Source organism: Phyllostomus hastatus, unplaced genomic scaffold, assembly GCF_019186645.2.
Source record: "Phyllostomus hastatus isolate PE091 unplaced genomic scaffold, TTU_PhHast_1.1 phas_scaffold_46, whole genome shotgun sequence".
Classification (NCBI taxonomy): Eukaryota; Metazoa; Chordata; class Mammalia; order Chiroptera; family Phyllostomidae; genus Phyllostomus; species Phyllostomus hastatus.
The window spans coordinates 33,358,514-33,379,064 of record NW_025334032.1 but is presented as its reverse complement, the minus strand read 5'-3'; the positions used below and the strand labels follow the sequence as shown (position 1 = coordinate 33,379,064).

The window sequence follows — 20,551 nt, the reverse complement described above, 5'->3', positions numbered from 1 at the left end:
CCAGTCCGGGGAAGCCATGCCCCTCCCAGGGAAAAGCACTCGGCCAGCGACTGATGGGGACCGCAGCTCCCCGCACCACCTGTGTTCCACAGGGGCTCCTGAGACCCCACGGCGGGGCTGACACCTTTTCTGACTGCCTCCCCTTTCTGGACTAGGTCTCCCACCTCTACCCCACGTTTCCTTCCCTCTGATAGAAACTACTTTCCCTCGGATCACTGTCTTTGGTTTGGAGAAGAACCATTTCAAACTAAGGCTTTCAAAAGTCCTTGTACGTGTATTATCACATTTTACCTCAAACAACTACAAGGTAAGAAAAGTAGTATTAGACTCATTTCATAGAGGACCAGAGGAACTTGCCCCAAATCCCACAGCTGGTAAGAGGCAGCACTTAGGAAGAACTCAGCCCTGTTTTCTTTCTCTGTTTCTCTGCCTGAACACTTCAGGTTTGTCCTAACAATGACTTTGTGGGCCAAAGACTTCACTTGCTCTTATGTAAACCTCTTTTAAAGCATATAAAATGTCACAGAGTAAATCATGTTTTCTAAGGTATATTTAAAAAAATGATTATACCCAAACTATTTACATATCAATCGTATTTACTGATGGCATTCAATATATACAACCATTCTAAACATTACACTGTAGGTCAGTCACTGTGATCCTTTCAGTATATATGCTAGATGGGATGGTTTCCTTGGCTGTGAAATATCTACAACAAAATTATATTTCAGCCTCTCTATAGCTCTACAGCAAGCCTTCTCGGTTTTAACACCCTGACATTTTGTGTCTGATGAATCTTTGCTGGGTGGCTGTCCTGTGCGCTGCAGGCTGTTGAGCAGCATCCCTGGCCTCTACCACTAGCTGTAAGTAGTGGGTACATGCCCCACAGTTGTGACACCCAAAAATGAATCCAGAAACTTCTGGGAATAAGTAAAATAGATGTAAGCATACTGGTGAAAGCGTAAAATGAACTCTGATGTTTACAAATGCAAAAAACTGTGCACCAGTGTCTACTTCAATTGATCTGATGTCAATGGAAGTTCTGCACTTTGACTTAATAGCTCTACTTTGTAATTTTGTTGCCTGTTTTGCATTTTGATGAATATCAGTGTTTCAACAAAAATGCAAGTAGAGGTGCATCAGGTACCTGTGGTCTGCCACCACCTCAACCCTGAAAAATCTCTCTTCACTTCTGTTTGGCTGTTGTTTTGTACAGCCTCTTCTTGGGAACATATACACTGCAAGCATTCCCTTTGTTAAACTGTGTGTATATAGAGTGGTTCATATATAATATTTGCTTAATGTAAGAAAAGACCATTCAATTTTCAGTGGCCATTTAGGCTTTCTGCTTATATTCTGGATGTCTAGCTTGGCTTTTAGTATTCTACATCTCATATTTGTCATCATATATATATATATATATATATATATATATATATGCCATCATCATATGTCATTATATATATTATATATATGTAATTCTATAATATAATATATAATATATATAATTATATAACTTATGTGTATTATATAATTATAATACAATATTATATACTATACTATATTATACTATAATATATATTATTTATCATATAGTATATTATATATTAATATATATTATATTATATAATATATATATAGCTAAATGCAACAGAATTCTCTAATCAATTAGCTATAGATAGGCAGTTTGCTAAACTGTATAATATGCTCACTCTTGTTGATAAGATGGTGGCTTTCACTGGTACCTAATATTTTATAATTTTCTAAATTTCCATAATGAGTACTTATTAATTTTATAATCAGAAAGTAAATTGTAAATAAAGAAGTTGAAATAAAGAAGTCAAAGCATCATATTTCAAAGAATATTTTGAACAATCGAGTACTAGAGAAAAGCAGATATTAGAGAAATACATTCTAGGATGACATCTGGCCATACATATCTTTAGGGCCTTATTAATTCTTACCCATATTAATTTAAAGAATTGTCAAGATTATGGAGATTTCGTGATCTTTTACCCCAATTTAATTAGTCAATCTCTATACAGAAAATACTAGGTTTCACCCATGATTTATATATTTAAGACCCTTAGACTTCTATCAAAAATTTAAAATAGATTTTAACATCAAGATTTAAATATTAACTACTGTTACTAATAATATCATGTGTAAACTTTGTATTTCAAAATAATGTAGTCTAATTACTATCAACTTATTCCTCAAATGACTCTTAGTTGTGTTATATTGTACACCCTTCTGATCTCACCTTTACTACTTTCTCTTGCAATATTACTCTTCCTCATTTGTAAAATTTTATTCTATATCACTGGAAAGGCTATATAAATAGCCTCATTATAGTTATTTTCAAAAACATAAATCCTACATGAAAATTTCTCAAGAAATATATAGTTTAAAATATGAAAGTTACCAAAGAAGGACAGTGCTACTTTTCAAGTTACAGTTTGAAATTTAAACACATGTATTATAAAGGAAAACATTTACTACTAGCATTCTACTGGACAAGCATTGTTTAAGTAAAAATCCTGAACCGGTAACCATTTCATTTTATGAAGCAAAGTTAATCTTCTATTTTGTTCCAGTAGTGTAAAAAATTATGCAAATCAATTTGTTAAAACAAAATTTAAACAATTTCCTATTTCAATGTATGTTAACATGATGCATATTAAAAAGGAGGAAGTTTTGCTACAGTTTGTTAAAAGGTAGAACAAATGAAGAGTTACACACTAACGGGCAAAGCTCTTCTCTCCTGTCCAGGGTGCTATGTAGGTGGCTTTCTGGCCCTGTCGGTACTGCTTACAATCGACCGCTCACACAAACCTCAAACTCTTCATCCATGTCTCTTTGGTTGAGAGTATACTCATGCGATCGTCTTTGTGGCAAGAAATACCTGTATTTCCAAGACCTGTACGATTTTTTCCCCTCCAATTCCTAATACTCTATTTAAATACAAGGGGATGAAGAGCTTAGGACAAAATTTATCTTTAAAATATTTTGGTTATAGACATAAAGTTCATCACCTCTATTATTTTTTATTAAGATACAGAAAAGCTAAAAGTGTTTCCCTTTTAAAAGCATAGAAAAATGTATTTACTAACATGCCGTGTGGGCCTCACAGTGCCTTTTCCTAAAGGCCATGCCAATCTCTGCGAGCAAAATGATAATAATGCATTTGTGGAACACCTTGAAGGGAAGGCAGTAATTCACTGCTCAACAATGGCTTCTGACATTTTATTATTTAATTTTGAATATTAAAGTCACTCAAATTACTCCTCTCTCTAATGACAGATTTCAAAAACATATACAAATACATATACAAATAGCAAAAACCACACTGGAACTGCTATGGCAGCTGATTACCCAAGGAGCCCCATGTTGTCCCCTACCCTTGGCACCTGCAGGAGAAATCTGAAAATGTTCACGACCACGTGAGACTACATCATTATGTAGTATCAATAACCATAACTCTGATCATTTGTAACTAGTCCCTAACACCTGATTGGGTATTTGGGGGAACATACAAAGGACAAATTGAATGATATCCCTATATTATAGTTCTAAAAGAAGTTCAGAGAAAGTCACTAACAATGTAGAAAGATGAAATACATGTAACTTGTTAGCTTTCTTTAATATTAGAAATATATAAAGTACTATAAGCAATGAGATAAAAACTTCATAAGTAATGAAGAAAAAACCTCATAAGCTTCCATTATATACATTTATATCTATAGAGAATTTATAACATCATTTTACTCTGCTCAGAACTGCAGTTTTAGAAATAGCAATTATTATTTTGGGTGTGATAGTGTTACTGTGGTTATGACTTTTAAAGAAGACCTTATCTTTTTAGAAACATCTACTGAAATATTTATGTGTGAAATGAAATGGCATTTCCAAAGAATCCAATGGCAGGGAAAGGAAACTGGGTGAGAGAACAGGCGAAACTCTATTGATCACGAGTTGGTAATCGATTAAGTTTGGTGATGGGGACACAGTGCACATCATTACTTTATTCTCTCAAAACCTAATTTCCAAAATAAAGGCACATTTTGAAATGACTATTAACCTTCACCAACCTAAGCCTCAAAAACAGTATTTTGCAGAATTGAGCTATTACAGTATTTCCCACCAACCAAAAGGAAAGGGAAGACAACAAACTAAGTTATGTGAATTCAGTAGCAGTTACTAATGTGAACTCTGCTAGTGATTTAACTACACATCAATTTCACTTTTAATTTCATGGCAAACAGTTCCTAGAATTCTAAAACAGTGACTGCCAGAGTTCTTAATACTGTTTTAATCCATCTCTTCTGAAATTAAATTTACCATTGATGAGACACTGCCTACAAACTATTCCTATTTTCTCTTGTGACATTATATATTATTGCCATAGCAGTATATACAAAATTGAAAAACCAGTGTTTGCATATAAGTTTGATGTTGCAGGTACACTGATTTTTTCATCAAAACTGGAACAGTCGTTACACTAATATGTACACGGCAGAGGTAGTAAGTGATAAGAGAAAGAACACGACTTACCCACACAATCCTTTCTTACTAAATACACATACTTTGATTCCTACATAAAGCAGAACTGAAGTTCAGAATGGTGATGCTTAGGACATGCACCTACCACTTGTCCATTGTGCGGGTTCTTATGAGCGTACGGAGGTCCACGGATATGATTCCACATCTGACCAGAAGTCATAGCAAAGACTATGCACTGAAAAACAGGGTGCAATGTGTTTCCATTGTAGTAATAATCCGTCTCATTTTGTTAATTTATACAACTCATGCTATTTTGCAAAAAATAGGAAACAAAAGTACAATGTGATAACATACCAGTGATACCATGGCCCAACCAGTCTTGTTGTAGATGAACTCCAAGTTGTTCCTTCTTAAATAGAGCAAACCACCAACGAGGGACACTAACAGGGCCAAGGCAATGGTGCCGGAGTAGTTGGGTGGTCTGAACACGCGAATCTGCAAAAATGCAGGGAAAATTTCAAGTGAAAGAAAAATACTAATTTCTTCTCTTGCCCATATTCTAAGCTCTTCTAAACTTCAATGCAAATATTTAGAGAGGGGCTACCTTAATTTCACACCTGGCATTAACATACCTTTCCCTCTTTTGAAGTAAAAAATATATACCTTAAAATCTCATGGCTATGTAAAAAGTCCACTCTTCATTTTAGGTGAATATGGATAAATATATGCAACACCTACTTGAATTCAACCCAGAGCTGTTCTGATTAATCCATGGAATATATAGGATCATCTAGTAAACAGTAAAGGTGAGGTCGGGGTATAATATTTGTATTATTTCAAGTTAGGACTTTTTAAAAGAGGCTTCTTACAAAGGGCTTTATTGAGACATAACCCACACACCACACAGCGCACTGTTCAAACTGTACAAGTCAATAGTTCTCAGCACATACACCACCATGTGCGACCGTCTCCACAGTCAGTGTCAGAAGATCAGAACCACTTCGAAGGGAGGCCCGTACAGGCCCTTTAGCATTCACTCCCTTATTCCTTTACCCTCCAGCCCCAAGCAACCACTAATGTGCTTTCTGTCTCGACAGATCTACCTATTCTGGACTTCCATGCAAAGTGTGGTCTTTTGTAACAGGACTGTTTATTTCCCTTAGCACAATGTTTTCAAGGTGCATCCTTGTTGTAGCATGAGTCAATACTTCATTTCTTCTCATGGGTGAATACTCCATTGCATGCAAATACCTCATTTTATTTACCCATTAATCAGCTGAAGGTCACTGGGTCTTTTCTACCTTGTGACTATTATGAATGATGCTACTATAAACATTATCACACAGTGTTTTGTAGGGGCATATGTTTACATTTCTCTCGGGTGTATGTGTAGAAATGGAATTGTTGGGTCTTATGGCAACTCTATGTTTAATAGATTGAGAAACTGCCGATCTGTTCTCCAAAGTGGCGACACTCTTTTGCATTCCCACCAGTAGTATATGAGGGTTCCAGTTTTTCCACTTACTTGCCAACATATATTATCTCACTGATTTCAGCCATCCTTGTGTGTGAAGTGGTATCTCATTCTGGTTTGAACTGCAGTGCCCTGATAACTGATGATACTGAGCATCTTTTCAAGCACTTATTGGGCATTTGTATACTTTACTGCAGAAATGTTAATTTGGATCCTTTACCCATTTTAACTAAACAATCTTTATATATTGAGTTGTAAGAGCCCTCTAAATATACCAGATGTCAGTTCCTTTTAAGAAAAATGATTTGTATGTATTTTCTCCCCTTCTGTGGGTTGTCCTTTCACTTTCATGATGATGTACACAAAAGCTACTTTTCAAAAGGAGATATCATTCATAAGGACTCATGATTTCACAGTATGTACAGATCTTGGTTCTGATAACATTCACCGCTAAAAGAAACCAAGGCTCCAAGGAGACATGGCTAATTAAGTGCTGGGTAGGGCAGATAAGTAGATGCAAGAAGGGCCTGAAATAGAGCGACTGGAGTTTGTCATACTCCCTGACCTCAAATGTTACTACAGACCTACAGTAAACAAAACAGTATGGTATTGGCAGACCAATGGAACGAAATTAAGGTCCCGGAAATAAACCCACAAGTATATGAGCAAAAAATGTTTTTTTAAAAAATATTTTATTTACTTAATTTAGAAGGGAAGGGAGGGAAAAAAAGAGGGAGAGAAAAATCAATGTGTGGTTGCCTCTCGCATACCCACTACTGGAGACCTGACCTTGCCCACAACCCAGGCCTGTGCCCTGACTGGGAATCCAACCAGCAACCCTTTGGTCCAAAGGTCAGTACTCAGTCCACTGAGCCACACCAGCGGGGCGCAAAAAATGTTTTGATAAAGACAGCACAAATAATGGAGTAAGGAAAGCCTCTTCAATAAACGGTGCTGGGAAAACTGGAAAGCCATATGTAAAAGAATGAAACTAGACTGCTGACACCATACACAAAAATTAACTCAAATATAAGGCCTGAAACAAAAAAACACATAAGAGAAAACAAAGGTACTAAACTGATAGGAACTAAACTTATAGACCTTGGTCTCAGAGGAGCTTTTGTGCACTTGACCCCAAAGGCAAGGGAAGCAAAGACAAAAATTAATGGATGGGACTAGAACAAACCAAAAGTTTTTGTACAGCAAACAGAAACCATCAACAAAACAAAAAGGCAACCAACCAAATGGGCGAAGACACTTGCAAACAACATCTCCAATAAGGGACCAATATCCCAAATGTATAAAGAACTCATACAACTCAACAACGGTAACACAAACCACTCCAATTAAAAATGCAAAGAGAACCTGAACGGACACTTTTCCCAAGAAGACATACAGATGACCAACAGATGCTCAACACTCCTGATGAAAAGATGTACAACTTCACTAGCTATAAGGGAAATGAAAATCAAAACCGCACTGAGATACCACTTTGCACCTGTTAGAATGACTATTGTCAAGACAAGAAATAACAAGCACTGGAGAGGGTGTGGAAAAAGGAAACCCTTATTCACTGTGATGAGAATGTAAACTGACATAGCCTCTGTGGAAAATAGTCCAGAGGTTCCTAAAAAATTAGTAAGAGTTACCATGTGACCCAGCAATCTCTCTTCTCGGTTATCTACCTGAAGAAACAAAAACTGAAAATATTTATTCATAAAGACACATGCACCCCTATGCTCATTGCAGCATTATTCACAAGAGCAAAGTCATGGAAACAATGACTGATGATGGGATGAACAGAATGTGGTACCTATATACAATGGAATACTACTTAGTCATAAGAAGGATTAATTATTGCCATTTGTGACAAACAGATGAGTATCTGTATCATGGTAAGTAAAACAAGTCAACAGAAAAGGACAGAACCACACGATTTTACTCCTATGTGGGGTGTGAAACAGAAAGGAACAAACAAACAGACTCACAGACACAGACACCAGTATGGTTGTTGCCAGAAAGGGAGCAGGGTGGGATGAAGAAGAGCAAGAGGGTCACATATAAGGCAACAGAGGAGTCTGCCCTTTAGGTGGGGAGCACAAGATGCAGTATACAAACAAGGTTTATAGAGCTGTACACCTAAAACTTACATGAGATTATTAACCAAGGTTACTCCAATAAATCTAATTTAAAAAAGAATAAAGTGACTTCCTCTTTAAAAAAAGTTCTATGGCTAAATAATTTCAATCACCCTCAATTATATCCTTTAGATAAATTCCATAAACATATGACACCTACTTTTAGTTATACCAATTTATAGTCTCGAGAATAATAAATGTGGCATCTTCTCAGCTCATGAGAAGGGAGTGTTATCCCATTTTTAATTGCCCAAAAGATAGATAAAAATTATACATCCTGCTTTTTAATTGAATTCCTTTGATTGTTAATACCACTGAGAAATATTCAGCATATTTTTCACCCTCTGAAATTAGTTTGTGCCTAACTCACATACTGTTTAATGGTTCTTAAAATATCATTGTTCTAAAAACCATTTAAATTCACCTAACTCAGCCAGAGTTTGTTTAGCTTACGCCATATAGCTATCAGACAGTTTTCTCTAAGCAAGGAAAAATGCTGCATAGAGGAATTTAAAAAATCCTGCGGCCTTAGTACAATGCTCTAACCAACCAAACTAATTAGCCGACTATTAAAACCGTGGGGAATAAAAACATACATGAACATCCGTCCTGTCAGCAATCCACTTCGCTAGCTGTTCAGCAGCAAATCCGATTCTCTGCAGGTCAAAAGTGTCAGCTCGCTTAGGTCTGCCTTTGGGAGGAAAGTGCATGAACGTGGGAGCGGAGTTCATGTTCAGCTGTAAAACACGAGGCGAGAAAACACTGAATATAACATCAGCCCAGCGATCTTTTTTTATCCCTAATCTCACCTTTTATTTTTTTCTGCATCAGTCTCGGGAAGATAGAATTTATTATGAAAACTCAAGTGTTTTTCAGAACTTAATTACTGTTTTATTCACCTTAATGCACTACTGAATAAGAAAGAACTTATAAATCTGGCTGTTTGCTGAACCTTCACATTTAACATACATCATTCATATTCTCAGTGGTATCCTCTGTATTTTATCAGCCATTTCATCCCTTTTCTATCTTGAAGTCTGTAATTAAAGTAAAGAATGAAGTAATTTAAAGTGCAAAATAGAAATATTGTGATTTGGCAGTGCATGCACTATTCCGCTCCTTGAGCAGTTATTCAAGAAAAAGTACTGGCGTTGAATGAACAATATCAATACACGATGGTCTTAATTTCAAACAAATTAGCGGTAGATTGACTTCTCTGTTAAACTTGACAAACTGTTTAAAAATGATAACTATAACAGAAGCCAACATTTTGGCCCTAAACAACTTGAATTTACCCAACTGTCACAGAAATTCACAATGATAATCTTTTTCTGTTCAATCATCTATTAACTCAACTGTCTTGAAATGGTTATATCTCACTATTATTTTCTAAAGGTAATTTCTATTTGAAAAGTATATGAACAGAGTACTAGCAATAGTATAAATGCTGCTTATTGAGAATATGATATCTAAAAACAAGTATCAGATTAACTTACATTGAGAAGTAAACTGCAAAAATAAACTTCTTGCTGCCCAGGAATTATGAAATTAGAAGCCAAAACATTTTTGGCCCTGATGTGAACTGTAGTTTAGCATTTCCCATAGAAAGCAAGGTCAGCATATGCTAGACCACGGCTGGCATCGAGGTAAGGCCAGAGCAGTATCAGCAGTGGGCTTGCACGAGATGGACATTTTAACATCTTTTAAGTGGGACAAGAGTCACTTCCTTTCTCCCCGGTGTGTTCTCCCACTGCAGGCCTTGTTCACGCGTGAGTCCCTGACAGACAGGTGCTCCAGGGACAGCTACAGCCCACGCGTAAATGTAAGGTTTCAAGGGAAGAAGTCCCTGCAGTGAGCGGTCAGAACACTCATACTCAGGTTTAACATCCTAGAATTTTAGAACTAAAGACAATCATGTCATTGAGCTTTCATCTTAATTAAAACATACAAATCCTCCAAGGGCACAACACAGCAGGGGGCAACCTGGGGCTGATTCTGGTCCAGAGCGCCTTCTCACACACCGTGTTCGTTAACTCCCTGGCCTGGTGTTGGGCGCTTAGCCTTGGCCATCACACGGGAGTCATGTGTAATCCAAGTGCTTAACCAGCGAGTCCCCAAAGTGCCAGGAATTGCGAAATCTCCGCACTTGTTATTAATGCCGTATTCTGACACCACAGTATTGCTGGCAGTGCTTTAGAACATCAGTGTGGAGAGAGGACTTCAACAAAATGTGATTCAATAGTTAATGAGAGAAAACACAAGACCTGAACATCTTTTAGTGGGTCTCAAGTAAAACAAAATACATACTTTTCCATTTTTGTGGGTTATAATTCCCCATAAAAATCATGAACTGCTCTAACTTTTATGCATTTCTGCATTTGAAAAGGAAAACTCTTGTTGCTGAGCCGAGGGCAAGGTTTGGAAGAGACAAAGCAGTTCTACACTCGTGATTCTGCTGAGTCGGAATTAACCTGAGAAGATTTTTCAATTAAAAACAATCTTGACTATCTGTGCCAAACTTTAGAAGGTGTTTAAAGCATAGAAAAGGTTTCAGCGACCGCATCTAACAGTGCAGCCGTACGCTTGTACACTGGCAGGCTACAGCCCGTACGAGCACAAAGACAGGGCTACCTGGTCCCCCAGTTTTGTTTAATCTGAATTAATTCCCCATATCTTAGAGAGAAATTTCATACAGAAACTCGTATTTGGATCTCCTCTTGAAAAACAGATCTATCTGCACGTGGCTTGCGTTTCTTCCACCTAGAACTGAGCCACATCGCTCGCGGAGGTCAAGCTTGTCCCTCCAGCGTGCCGCGGTCCCCCACGCACACCCAAGTGTATCCTCAACAGTGAGACAAGGGTCAGTTGCATGGCGCTTTGCCAGTTTTATTTCTTACCATAGTTAGGAGAAAAGTGAAACATGAGTGGTTCCATGAAAGATTTATTTTCTTAAGAAAACTAAGCTTTTGTAATAAATATAGGAGACAGAATATTTACATACTTGTGCAAATGAAGAACTAATGTGTCTAATACACTAAGTATGTACATAAATAAAAATACCATAACAAAGTGAAACTAATCCAACCTACTTTCTTCGTCTAGTTTACAGCCTGGCCAGCACAGAGGTGGGGCTCCTGCTCTAGCTGTCAGCTTGGGTCTGGATGACTAGTTCCTAACATAGCAGAGAGGATTCACACATACAGAATGAATAGCACTTGCATCTGATGACCTCTAAAACCAATTCGGAGATTCTGTAGAGACTTATAAATTACAGGAAAGACTACTCAGTTCTTACAGTACTGTGGTTTTCCTTTATAAGGTTATTTGAAGTTACATGTTTATGTATGTGTTTTTCTTTATATTCATGGTATTATTATTACTATCATTATTAGCACCCCAGTCTGTAAGCTCCTCATGGGGAAGAATTGTGTATGCTTTTCTTGCCATTCATTGCTCCTATAGGAGAGAAGGTACTCAATAATATTTGCTGAATAGATGAACAGAAATAAACATCCTCAAAATGCAAAATAAATTTTTGGAGGACGAAATAAGTAAAAAAATACTAAAAGAAAGACTGAGGGTAAAGGGTAGTGAAGGCAAAAGAGGGAATTTATCTTACTCAACTAGAAATTGGCAAAAATGAACATATAATCAATCTGGAAGCAAATACGCAAAAATACTCACTAATGACACATTTACTGTTAGTGGGCTAGATTCTTTACAGAACTAAATGCTTTTCCATGACCCAGTAAAGCATTATGCCAGAGAGTGTCATATGTTGAGAAAAATCAAATAGACCAAGATACCCAAACTAATCAATGATGCCTGGTGGTGCAGTAAGCTTTACATTTGGGAGGCACTGATACATGACTGCAAATGACAACGTGTCAGCCTGCCCAGGCTGCTGTAACAGAACACCACAGGTGGGTGGCGCAAAGGATAGAAACTTATCTCCTCACAGTTTTGGAGGCTGAGCATCTAAGATCAGGTTCCAGGAGGGTCTGCTGCTGGTCAGCCCTCTCTCGCTGGTCTGAAGAGGGCCACCTTCTTCTGTTTGCCCTCACATGGCCCTCGGTCCTCTGGGCACATACACCCCTCGGAGCTCTTCCGAGAAATCACATCTAGGAAGCGGTGTCCTCCTTCCACACCAGCTGAAGGAGGGGGTTAGGGTTCCACCCTTACAACGTCATCTAACCTCCTTAAGGTCCCTATCTCCGAAAACGGTCATTATTAGGGCTAGGGCTTCAACATATGAATTTGGGAGGGATATAATTCATTCCACGACAGAGAACAAACATTTTTTAAAAATACCTAATATTTTATATGTAAAATTATCTATCTCCCATATAGGGAGAAGTGAAGATTAAGTAAAACCTTACATTGACTTTAATATAAAATTTCATAAATTTCTGCACAATACTACCTTAACCACATACAATTAAATATCAAAATACATGTAAGGTTAATGCAGGTAAACTGGCCACTGAATGCTGAAAAAACACACTTCCTCCACAATGCAAAAGTTAAATGTGTTTACCGTCCTCACTAATGGCAAACACTATTCAATGATAAAAATAAATAGTTGCATTTTAATCATATCAAATAATTTATTAAACCTACTGTTGTATTTAACTTATTCAATAAATGGTATTTTTATCTGACAAGCCAAAAGGTATCAACATAACCAACTCTTAAATATATTAGAAAAACAGAATATTGCTTTTACCTGTTGAAAAACATCGGTCCCCTCATCATAGTCCACCATGCTGAAGAAGAGTTTGTTGCAAAAGGCAGACGAATAGCGCCAGGAGTTAGCCAGGATTTGATATTCTTCATTGGCTTGCCTGGTAAGGAGGACGGAGCAGAGTGGAAACGTGTCAGTATTCCAGCACTAAAAACGCTGTTCAACATGTTAATTCTAGGGAAGGAGTTGGCCAGTTGTTATAATGGAAAGTAAACTAAGAATAGCTTTTTCAAATATTTTTAAATGGTTGTAGAAAATTTTAAAAAGTGAAATATACCATGACATGGGAAAACTATAAAAAAATCCCAATTTTGTAGTTCATAAATAAAAGTTTACTTCTACAGAACCACAATGATTCATTTACATTTTTTCCTGGTGCTTTTTTGCTACACAAGGGCAGAGCGGACGGGTTGTAACTGAAATGGCATGGGCCAAAGCCCATCCTGGCACTTGAAAGCTCAACAACTCTCATTCTAGAGGATAAAATCTTTTTTGCAGCATCTCATATACATATGTGCATGCGTGTGTGTGTGTGTGTGTGTATATATATATATATATATATATTTAAATCCTCTGATAATTTTAGTAAGAGGCACAGAGCTTTTAAAAGAATATTTGCAATTCAATTTAACCCAGAAACAATAATCACGAGAACATATTTTAAAATTGCAAATATGGTTAAACTGCACTTTTATATATTCCGTTTATCTAAAAATACATTTACATTCAAACCTAAAAGTAAGCAAAACGGCACAAAGAAACAAACAGTACAAACAAGCCCTCCTCCTAAGAGCACAGTTTCATTTATTTTAAATAAATTTCTGTTGGATACTTTATTGACTTCCCAATAAGAAAGCTGTATATCTAGGTGTAGAGATGGAATAGGAACAGTGAAACTGTTTGGAATGACGTAAGCACAGTAATGAAAACAGAGAAACAGTAAGCAACTTCTCAAACATTAATAAAACGACAGAGTTCTTCTTCCGTGCAGTAGTAGCTGATTATTCACAGGAGTTTGGGGGAGTCCCTCTTCTAAAAATGGAAGTAAAGAATAAAAAAGTATACTTCCACAATAACAAAACTACTTGAAGTAAAAGTCAGCAGCAGATAAGAGATTTTAAGAATATCTAGAAAATAAGTTAGTGTAAAAACTTTGATGGAGAAAGCTACACCCTCAAAGGGAACTGCAGGACAAAGCCAGGAAAAATACTGGATCAGGAGAGCAAAGATGCTGGGTCTGAGATTTTATCTTGTGAACAAGCAAGCCTGTTACTGTGTCATGGATGCGGGCAGAAGACACGAGACTCCTGGGTCAGAGACAAAGGACATTATTACTTCATGCTCGTTTGCATCGATTCCCTGTGCCCCCAAGTCTCACAGGGTGACACCAAGGTTCCTTCGTGGCTGCCTGCACACTCCACTGACTGCGTTACCAGAGAGGAACACTTACGTTTGAGGGACTTCCCGTTTGTAGAGTGAGTGATGACAAACTTGTGCTATGTTCAGTGGGAGACATGATCTCACTAAAGGCTTGTCCTTGCTCACACGACGCTCTGCGTCCTTGGCACACCAGCGAGGACGTGCAGGAGTGCTGCTACTCCCAAATGTATTCTCACACACACACACACACACACAACGTCATGCAAAAAGGGAACAAAGAAAAGAGAGCACTTACAAATTTTAAATACGAGTATTCGAATTATATCAATATAAGAAGATAGAGTTCATTAAATTCACAGAACAAAAAATCATATAGAAGGACTATATTGGTGGTAAGGGAGAAAAAGGGACCTAGCGATTTAATCCAATAAGTGAAATTTTCAAACAGAAGGAGACCCAGAGAGAGAAGAGAGACAAAGTGAAGGAAATATTTCTGGAGACATAACACAATTCAAAGAGTCTCAGCCTTCAAATTAAAATTATTTTCCAGGTTCTAAATAAAAGGAATAAGAAAAGATCAACACCTAGATGTATTGTAATATTTCAAAATATTATGGTTAAGAAGATCCTAAAAGTCTTCAAAGAAAAACAATACGTAGCGAAGGCTGACAACAAGAAGGGGACTGGACTGGTCGTGGCAACAGTAGATACTGGCAGATAACAGATCAGTTCCTTTACTGTTTTGAAGGTGTGTAATTTTCCATCTAGAATTCTGTTATCAAGACAATCCAGTTTGAGATAAATATTTTCTACGAAACATAGGAATGTGAGATTACCTTAGGATATAATTGATAAACAAACAGGTAATATGAATAAAAATATAAGAAAACCCAAGACTATGATAGAGGCTCTGTAAGACAGGGAAAAGGGCACCCAGCAGTACGGTAAGGCAGGAAGGGCAGAAGATGTGTAAGAAAGCCATGATCCAACTATGAAGCTGTGAAGTACAAATGAGAGCAGGACTTCATTTGGGCTTCGAGACGAAGAGAATAGATTCTAAGCAATCACTCTAATCAAAAGGAGCTGGAAAAATTTAAGAGTACAGCAAGTAAGATACCTGGTCCCACGGCAAGAAAAACTAGGAAATCAACATAAAATGCAAGGTCTAAATATGAAGCAAATTAAAATGTATCAATTTTCATTGATTGAAGATGAAAAAGAATGATCTTGAACATTTTCTTTTGAGTGGGACAGAGATCATAAACAATGGCACCGTGGAAGAAAAACAATCACAACCTACTGCTTTGCAGTCAATGCTATGTATGCAGAAATCATGAAAATGCTGCTTATTACCGTTCCTCATTCCAAATTAACCTAACACGGAGCACAGATGTATCGACAGCTCCGGCACAGAAGGTAAATGCCGACAACTGGGACAATAAAGAAGCACGAGAGCAGGTCTTGGTGGGCAAAGAGGACAAAGGACAGGTGATGGGGAAGGGTGTACCTGCTACTCTTCACGTTGCCAATCAGAGAATCAAAACATATAGTTTACAGCTGATGGACAACAAACAGAAGATGCTATTTACTGTTACAATAATAAAAGAAAAACTAAAAAGCTATAAAGGAGGGTTGAGATGAGCTAAATCCTTACCTGTTAAGAAATGTAATGATCAAGTCTTTGCGTGTATGAAGTGAACAGGAGTGTGTATGAGACAGCGCTATGAGAAGAACACTTAGAGCGATGAAACATCACCAGGAGAAGACAACCAAAGAGGTGACAGTGGCAGCCGTGGCCAAGATCACAGGTGAAGGCAAGGGCTTCACAAAGTAGTTGTTCATTGTGGGCCCTTTTGTCATTAGCAAGGGGCACATAACATTGCCGGGATTAAAGTATAGATATTAAAAAGGGCTAAATACAAACAGGGCTGTAATCTGAGGTCATTTAGCACAAAGACAAGACCTAAGGACATCGTTTTATTAGAGCATAGTGTAAAAACTGATCACCGTGAGGATGAGCTCAGGACCACTGCACTCAGTAGGCAGAAAGTTACGTGGTGTATTTTTAGAATATGTTCAATAAAAATAGCTACAAACTTTTAAAGCTTCGGTGGTTAAATACGATTTAATTCATTATAATTCACTGAAAAAGTATTTACTGAGCAGCTAATAGTAAGAAGAGAGCTAATCTCCAAGGTCTCTGCTCCTAAGGAGACCTCTGCTCCTTTATAGTGGAAGACATAACAAACAACCAAATAATACAGAAAAATAATTAAAAGCTAAAATATACACTGAGGAAGCAAATACATGGAATGGTATCACAGAACATAAGGTGGATCTACTTAGATGGTATGGTCACAGCTCCTCAGAGACCGATGCTGCGTTAAAAAATGTTTAGAGCATGGCAGTCCAATTAAGAAAATGGTGTATTTTTACACATAAGAATATTTTACATAAAATTTTTTACACAATTTTTTAAATTTTTTAAGTGTAACCTAGGGAAATAGCAAATCAGCAAAAGCTGGCATTCTTTTGTGAAGACATTTTAAGAAATAAAAATGCCTCATTTGGAAAAATATACATGAAGAAAAGAATCAAATTTTAGTATTCACCATATATGTATAGTATCTAATGGAATGGCAGAAAACAGAGATAATGTTGAATTTTTTTCTCTTATGTGTTAGAACCCAGCACAGGCCTACTAGTCCCTACTAAGTATACATTTATGCACTCATTGATTCACTCCACAAACATACGTTAGTGCCAACAACGTGTCAAGGAGTGCAGGTGTGAACGATAAGTGCAAGGTCCCTGATCTCAAGGAGAATAAATGTCAGCAAGAAGGAGGGGCCTCACACAAATAAACACAAAATTTCAGATAAGTACTCTGAAGAAAATAATAAAATGTGATAAACAATATTGATTTTCTTTGGATAAGTTCCCAGCAGTGAAACTGCTGGGTGGCAAAGTGGTTCCATTTTTAGTTTTTTGAAGTAACTCCATGCTGCTTTCCATAGCAACTGCATCAATATACCTTCCAACCAAAAACCTCGAACCACTAATCTGAAAGAACACAGGCACCCCTAGGTTCACTGCAGTGTTATTTACAATCGCCAAGATCTGGAAACAGCACAAATGTGCATCAGTAGACGAGTGGATAAGTAGCTATGGTGCATTTACGCAATGGAGTAGTACTTGGCCATAAAAAGAGAAGAAGAAGAAAATTTTACCCTTTGAAACAGCATGGATGGACCAGGAATACATTGTGCTAAGTGAAATAAGCCAGTCAGAGAATGACAAATCATTTCACTCATATGTGGAATCTAATGAACAAACTGAGCTAAAGCTTTTTCAGCTTAACTTCCCAACAATCACTTTATCCTCTATTCCAAAACCCTACAAAGTCTCCCAAGAGCGACATCATGAACACAACAGGCAGAACACGGGACAAGATCCTCCCCACCCTGGCTGCAGCTGACCTCCACTGTCTCCGTATCTACCAACAAACCACATTACAAGGGCCTCTGTTTTCTGACATCCCATGGTCATTCTTTAAGCATTAAATCCTTTGCTTAAAATGCCCTCCCTCCTTTCAAAAGCTTGCTCAAAATCTGCCTCTCCTTCAGAAGTCACTCAAATGTCTATCTCTACCATACCGGCTGAGGCAGGTATCTGACATGAAACCCCATCTCTGCGCAGTGCTGCTCATTGCATGCATGCGTCTGCACTGTTTATGCATTCTATGTTTACACCCTGGCTGTTCAGTGGCTAGGACCTGGTACAGAATAGGCACTTAATAAAGGTTTGATGATGCCGATGTGATGACGAGTAACGTACTTTCCTATATAGTCAATGTATCATTTATACCCTGTAGCTGAATACCACTGAATGAAGAGACTCAGAACTCAGGAGAGTCTGACTAAACGCCCACTTGTTTGTTTTTAAGTCCCAGGATAATGTCTCTTACACGACCACTTGCTTTACTTTACTGGTGGTCTTAGGAAGCAAAACAGTAAACTCTACGTCTAAGTACCATTGCGAATGAATGCTATCTGTCAAAGGAATAGTGGTCGTGACATGAAAGGTCGTAATGACTAAATCATCATCTAACATCATGTTGTTAATGTCAATTTCATATGCGAAAACAGACTCTGGATCTTAATATTCATTCAGCATTTTCCTATGTGCTGCAATAATAAGAACGTACACCTCACGTCTCCACCTTTAAGATGCTTGTTAGAGGAACAGACACACACGAACATGTAAGTAAGACACAGATATTACCACAAGGTCACGGCTCACAGGGACGACGTGGCACAGACAGGAGGATGAGATCGCAGTGCACGGGGCAGCTGGGTAATGTGCGAATGTAAAATGTAAAAAATATTCAGGAAACAGTGGAAGGACTAAAATTATAAGCAAGAAACGACAGAAAGAGAATAGTAAGGTAAAAAAAAATCGGTATAAACAAAGACTACCAAGTCTGAAATATGTATTATGTGCTCAAATAATGGAATATAAGTTTCATGTTAAAAAAACAAGAAAAGAGTCTGGAAACTCTCTTCTGGTAGAAGGATAAAAAGGACCCTGACTTTATTCTGCAAACTGAAAAATGATGAGTGTTTTGAAGAAAATGAATTATGCAAAATGCTAATTGAGAAAGCCATATCTGGCAACAATGTGTACAATATACTGGAGGGAGAGAAAATGAATGTTTGCAAACCACTTAGAACGTTACTATAATGCTGAACTTGGGAAAACACATGAAGGTATTTAAACAGACTGTAAATGAGGATATGACCTATTTCTTATATTCTCTCCTCTAGAATCTAAAGGACCAAATTAACCAGCAAAATTTTCTACATAAGTTTCTTCTACTTAGGAATGTAGCTAGCTGGAATAGAGAATTTCAGGGGAGCCAAGCAATAGGATCACTGAACAGACTTGTCATTAAAAATAATTCAATGAGCCTGAGAAATACAAATTCCAATGCTGATGACATCTACTGAAAGTATAAAAGACCCATTAGAAAGAATATGCCCCAATAACAAACTCTGTTCTCTAAAGTTAGCCCCATTATCCTTATGACCTCTGAGACCAGCTTCTTAATGGTTAACAGGAGATAGAAGAATCCTAACTAGTGACACATAAGAAATTCGTGGGATCCTCGCACATGTCAATGTCAGCTTGGACCAATGAGCAGACATCACTGGTGCTGATAAGCACACTTCAGACTTTGCCACTATCTACAATAAAATTGAAACCTGAAAACCACAAATGCTCCAAATATTTCAGTCGTATAAGTAATTTTCCAGCATTGTTTACTAAAAAAAATCATTTTCTGTCTTGGTAGTTCACAAGAATATGAGAGGCCTCATTTTATGACCTCGGGGACCAGTCTAACATGTTCACCTGCAGCCTGCAGAGGGCAGTCAAGTCGCGCCGGTACACCCAGGGAGGCTTAGGCAGTAACTGCAGGCACAGCCCTGCTACATCTGTTCCATTAAATCTTCCCAATTTTTTATTATGGGAACAAGAAAAAAATATCACTTAATCCAAATGCTATAACATTTATATCATAATCAATTTTAAAGGTTATGTAAAACTAAAACGGATTACTAACTCATTTGTAGTTGTATATATTTCATATATTCCCATAAAGAATGTGATTTTTATCTGTAATGCCCTTGAAGAGATTTTTAAGAACTATAGTTTGCCTTTTAATGTTAATCAAACTTCCTATAAAGTGACAGATTTATACCAAAATTCCAAAGTATGCTTTCTATACTCATATATAGAAAGTGGCCAAAGAGTTTGTTCAGCTTTTAAGTAAAAAAAAGACACATCCTTTATATTCACCAAAACTTTACTGAAAAACATATTCACTATTTTGTTCCACTACCTTCCGCCATCTTTCATGCAACTTTGTAATTACATCTGCTCAAAACTTTTTATCTTCTGAGCAAAGAACTGTTCCAGGTGCCTCTTGCAGTCTTCCAGGCAATTGAATTTTTTTCCAATAAAAGAATTTTGTAAAGCCTGAAATAAATGGAAATGCAAAGGCGCAATGCCTGGTGAGTACAGCAGGTGAATCAGAACTTCCCAGCCAAGCTGTAACAGTTTTTGCTTGGTCATCAAAGAAATATGCGGTCTTGCACTATCCTGATGGAAGATGAGGCATTTTCTGTTGACTAATTCTGGATGCTTTTTGTTGAGTGCTGCTTTCGGTTGCTCTAATTGGAAACAGTACTTGTTGGAATTACCTTTGGGTTTTCCAGAAGGAGCCCACAACAGAGGACTCCCTTCTGATCC

The 20,551-nt window shown here is 37.4% G+C and overlaps 1 protein-coding gene across 1 annotated transcript in view; it reads right to left on the bottom strand.

Moving 5' to 3' along the window:
* Nucleotides 1-20,551, bottom strand: part of TUSC3 (tumor suppressor candidate 3) — a 114,316-nt gene that overhangs the window by 52,509 nt on the left and 41,256 nt on the right. The window contains exons 3-6 of the mRNA XM_045821385.1: nt 12,842-12,959; nt 8,712-8,852; nt 4,858-4,998; nt 4,649-4,738 (exon numbers count right to left, since the gene is read on the bottom strand). Of these exons, the coding sequence (XP_045677341.1) occupies nt 4,649-4,738; nt 4,858-4,998; nt 8,712-8,852; nt 12,842-12,959 (490 nt within the window). The remainder of the gene's footprint in view (nt 1-4,648; nt 4,739-4,857; nt 4,999-8,711; nt 8,853-12,841; nt 12,960-20,551) is intronic.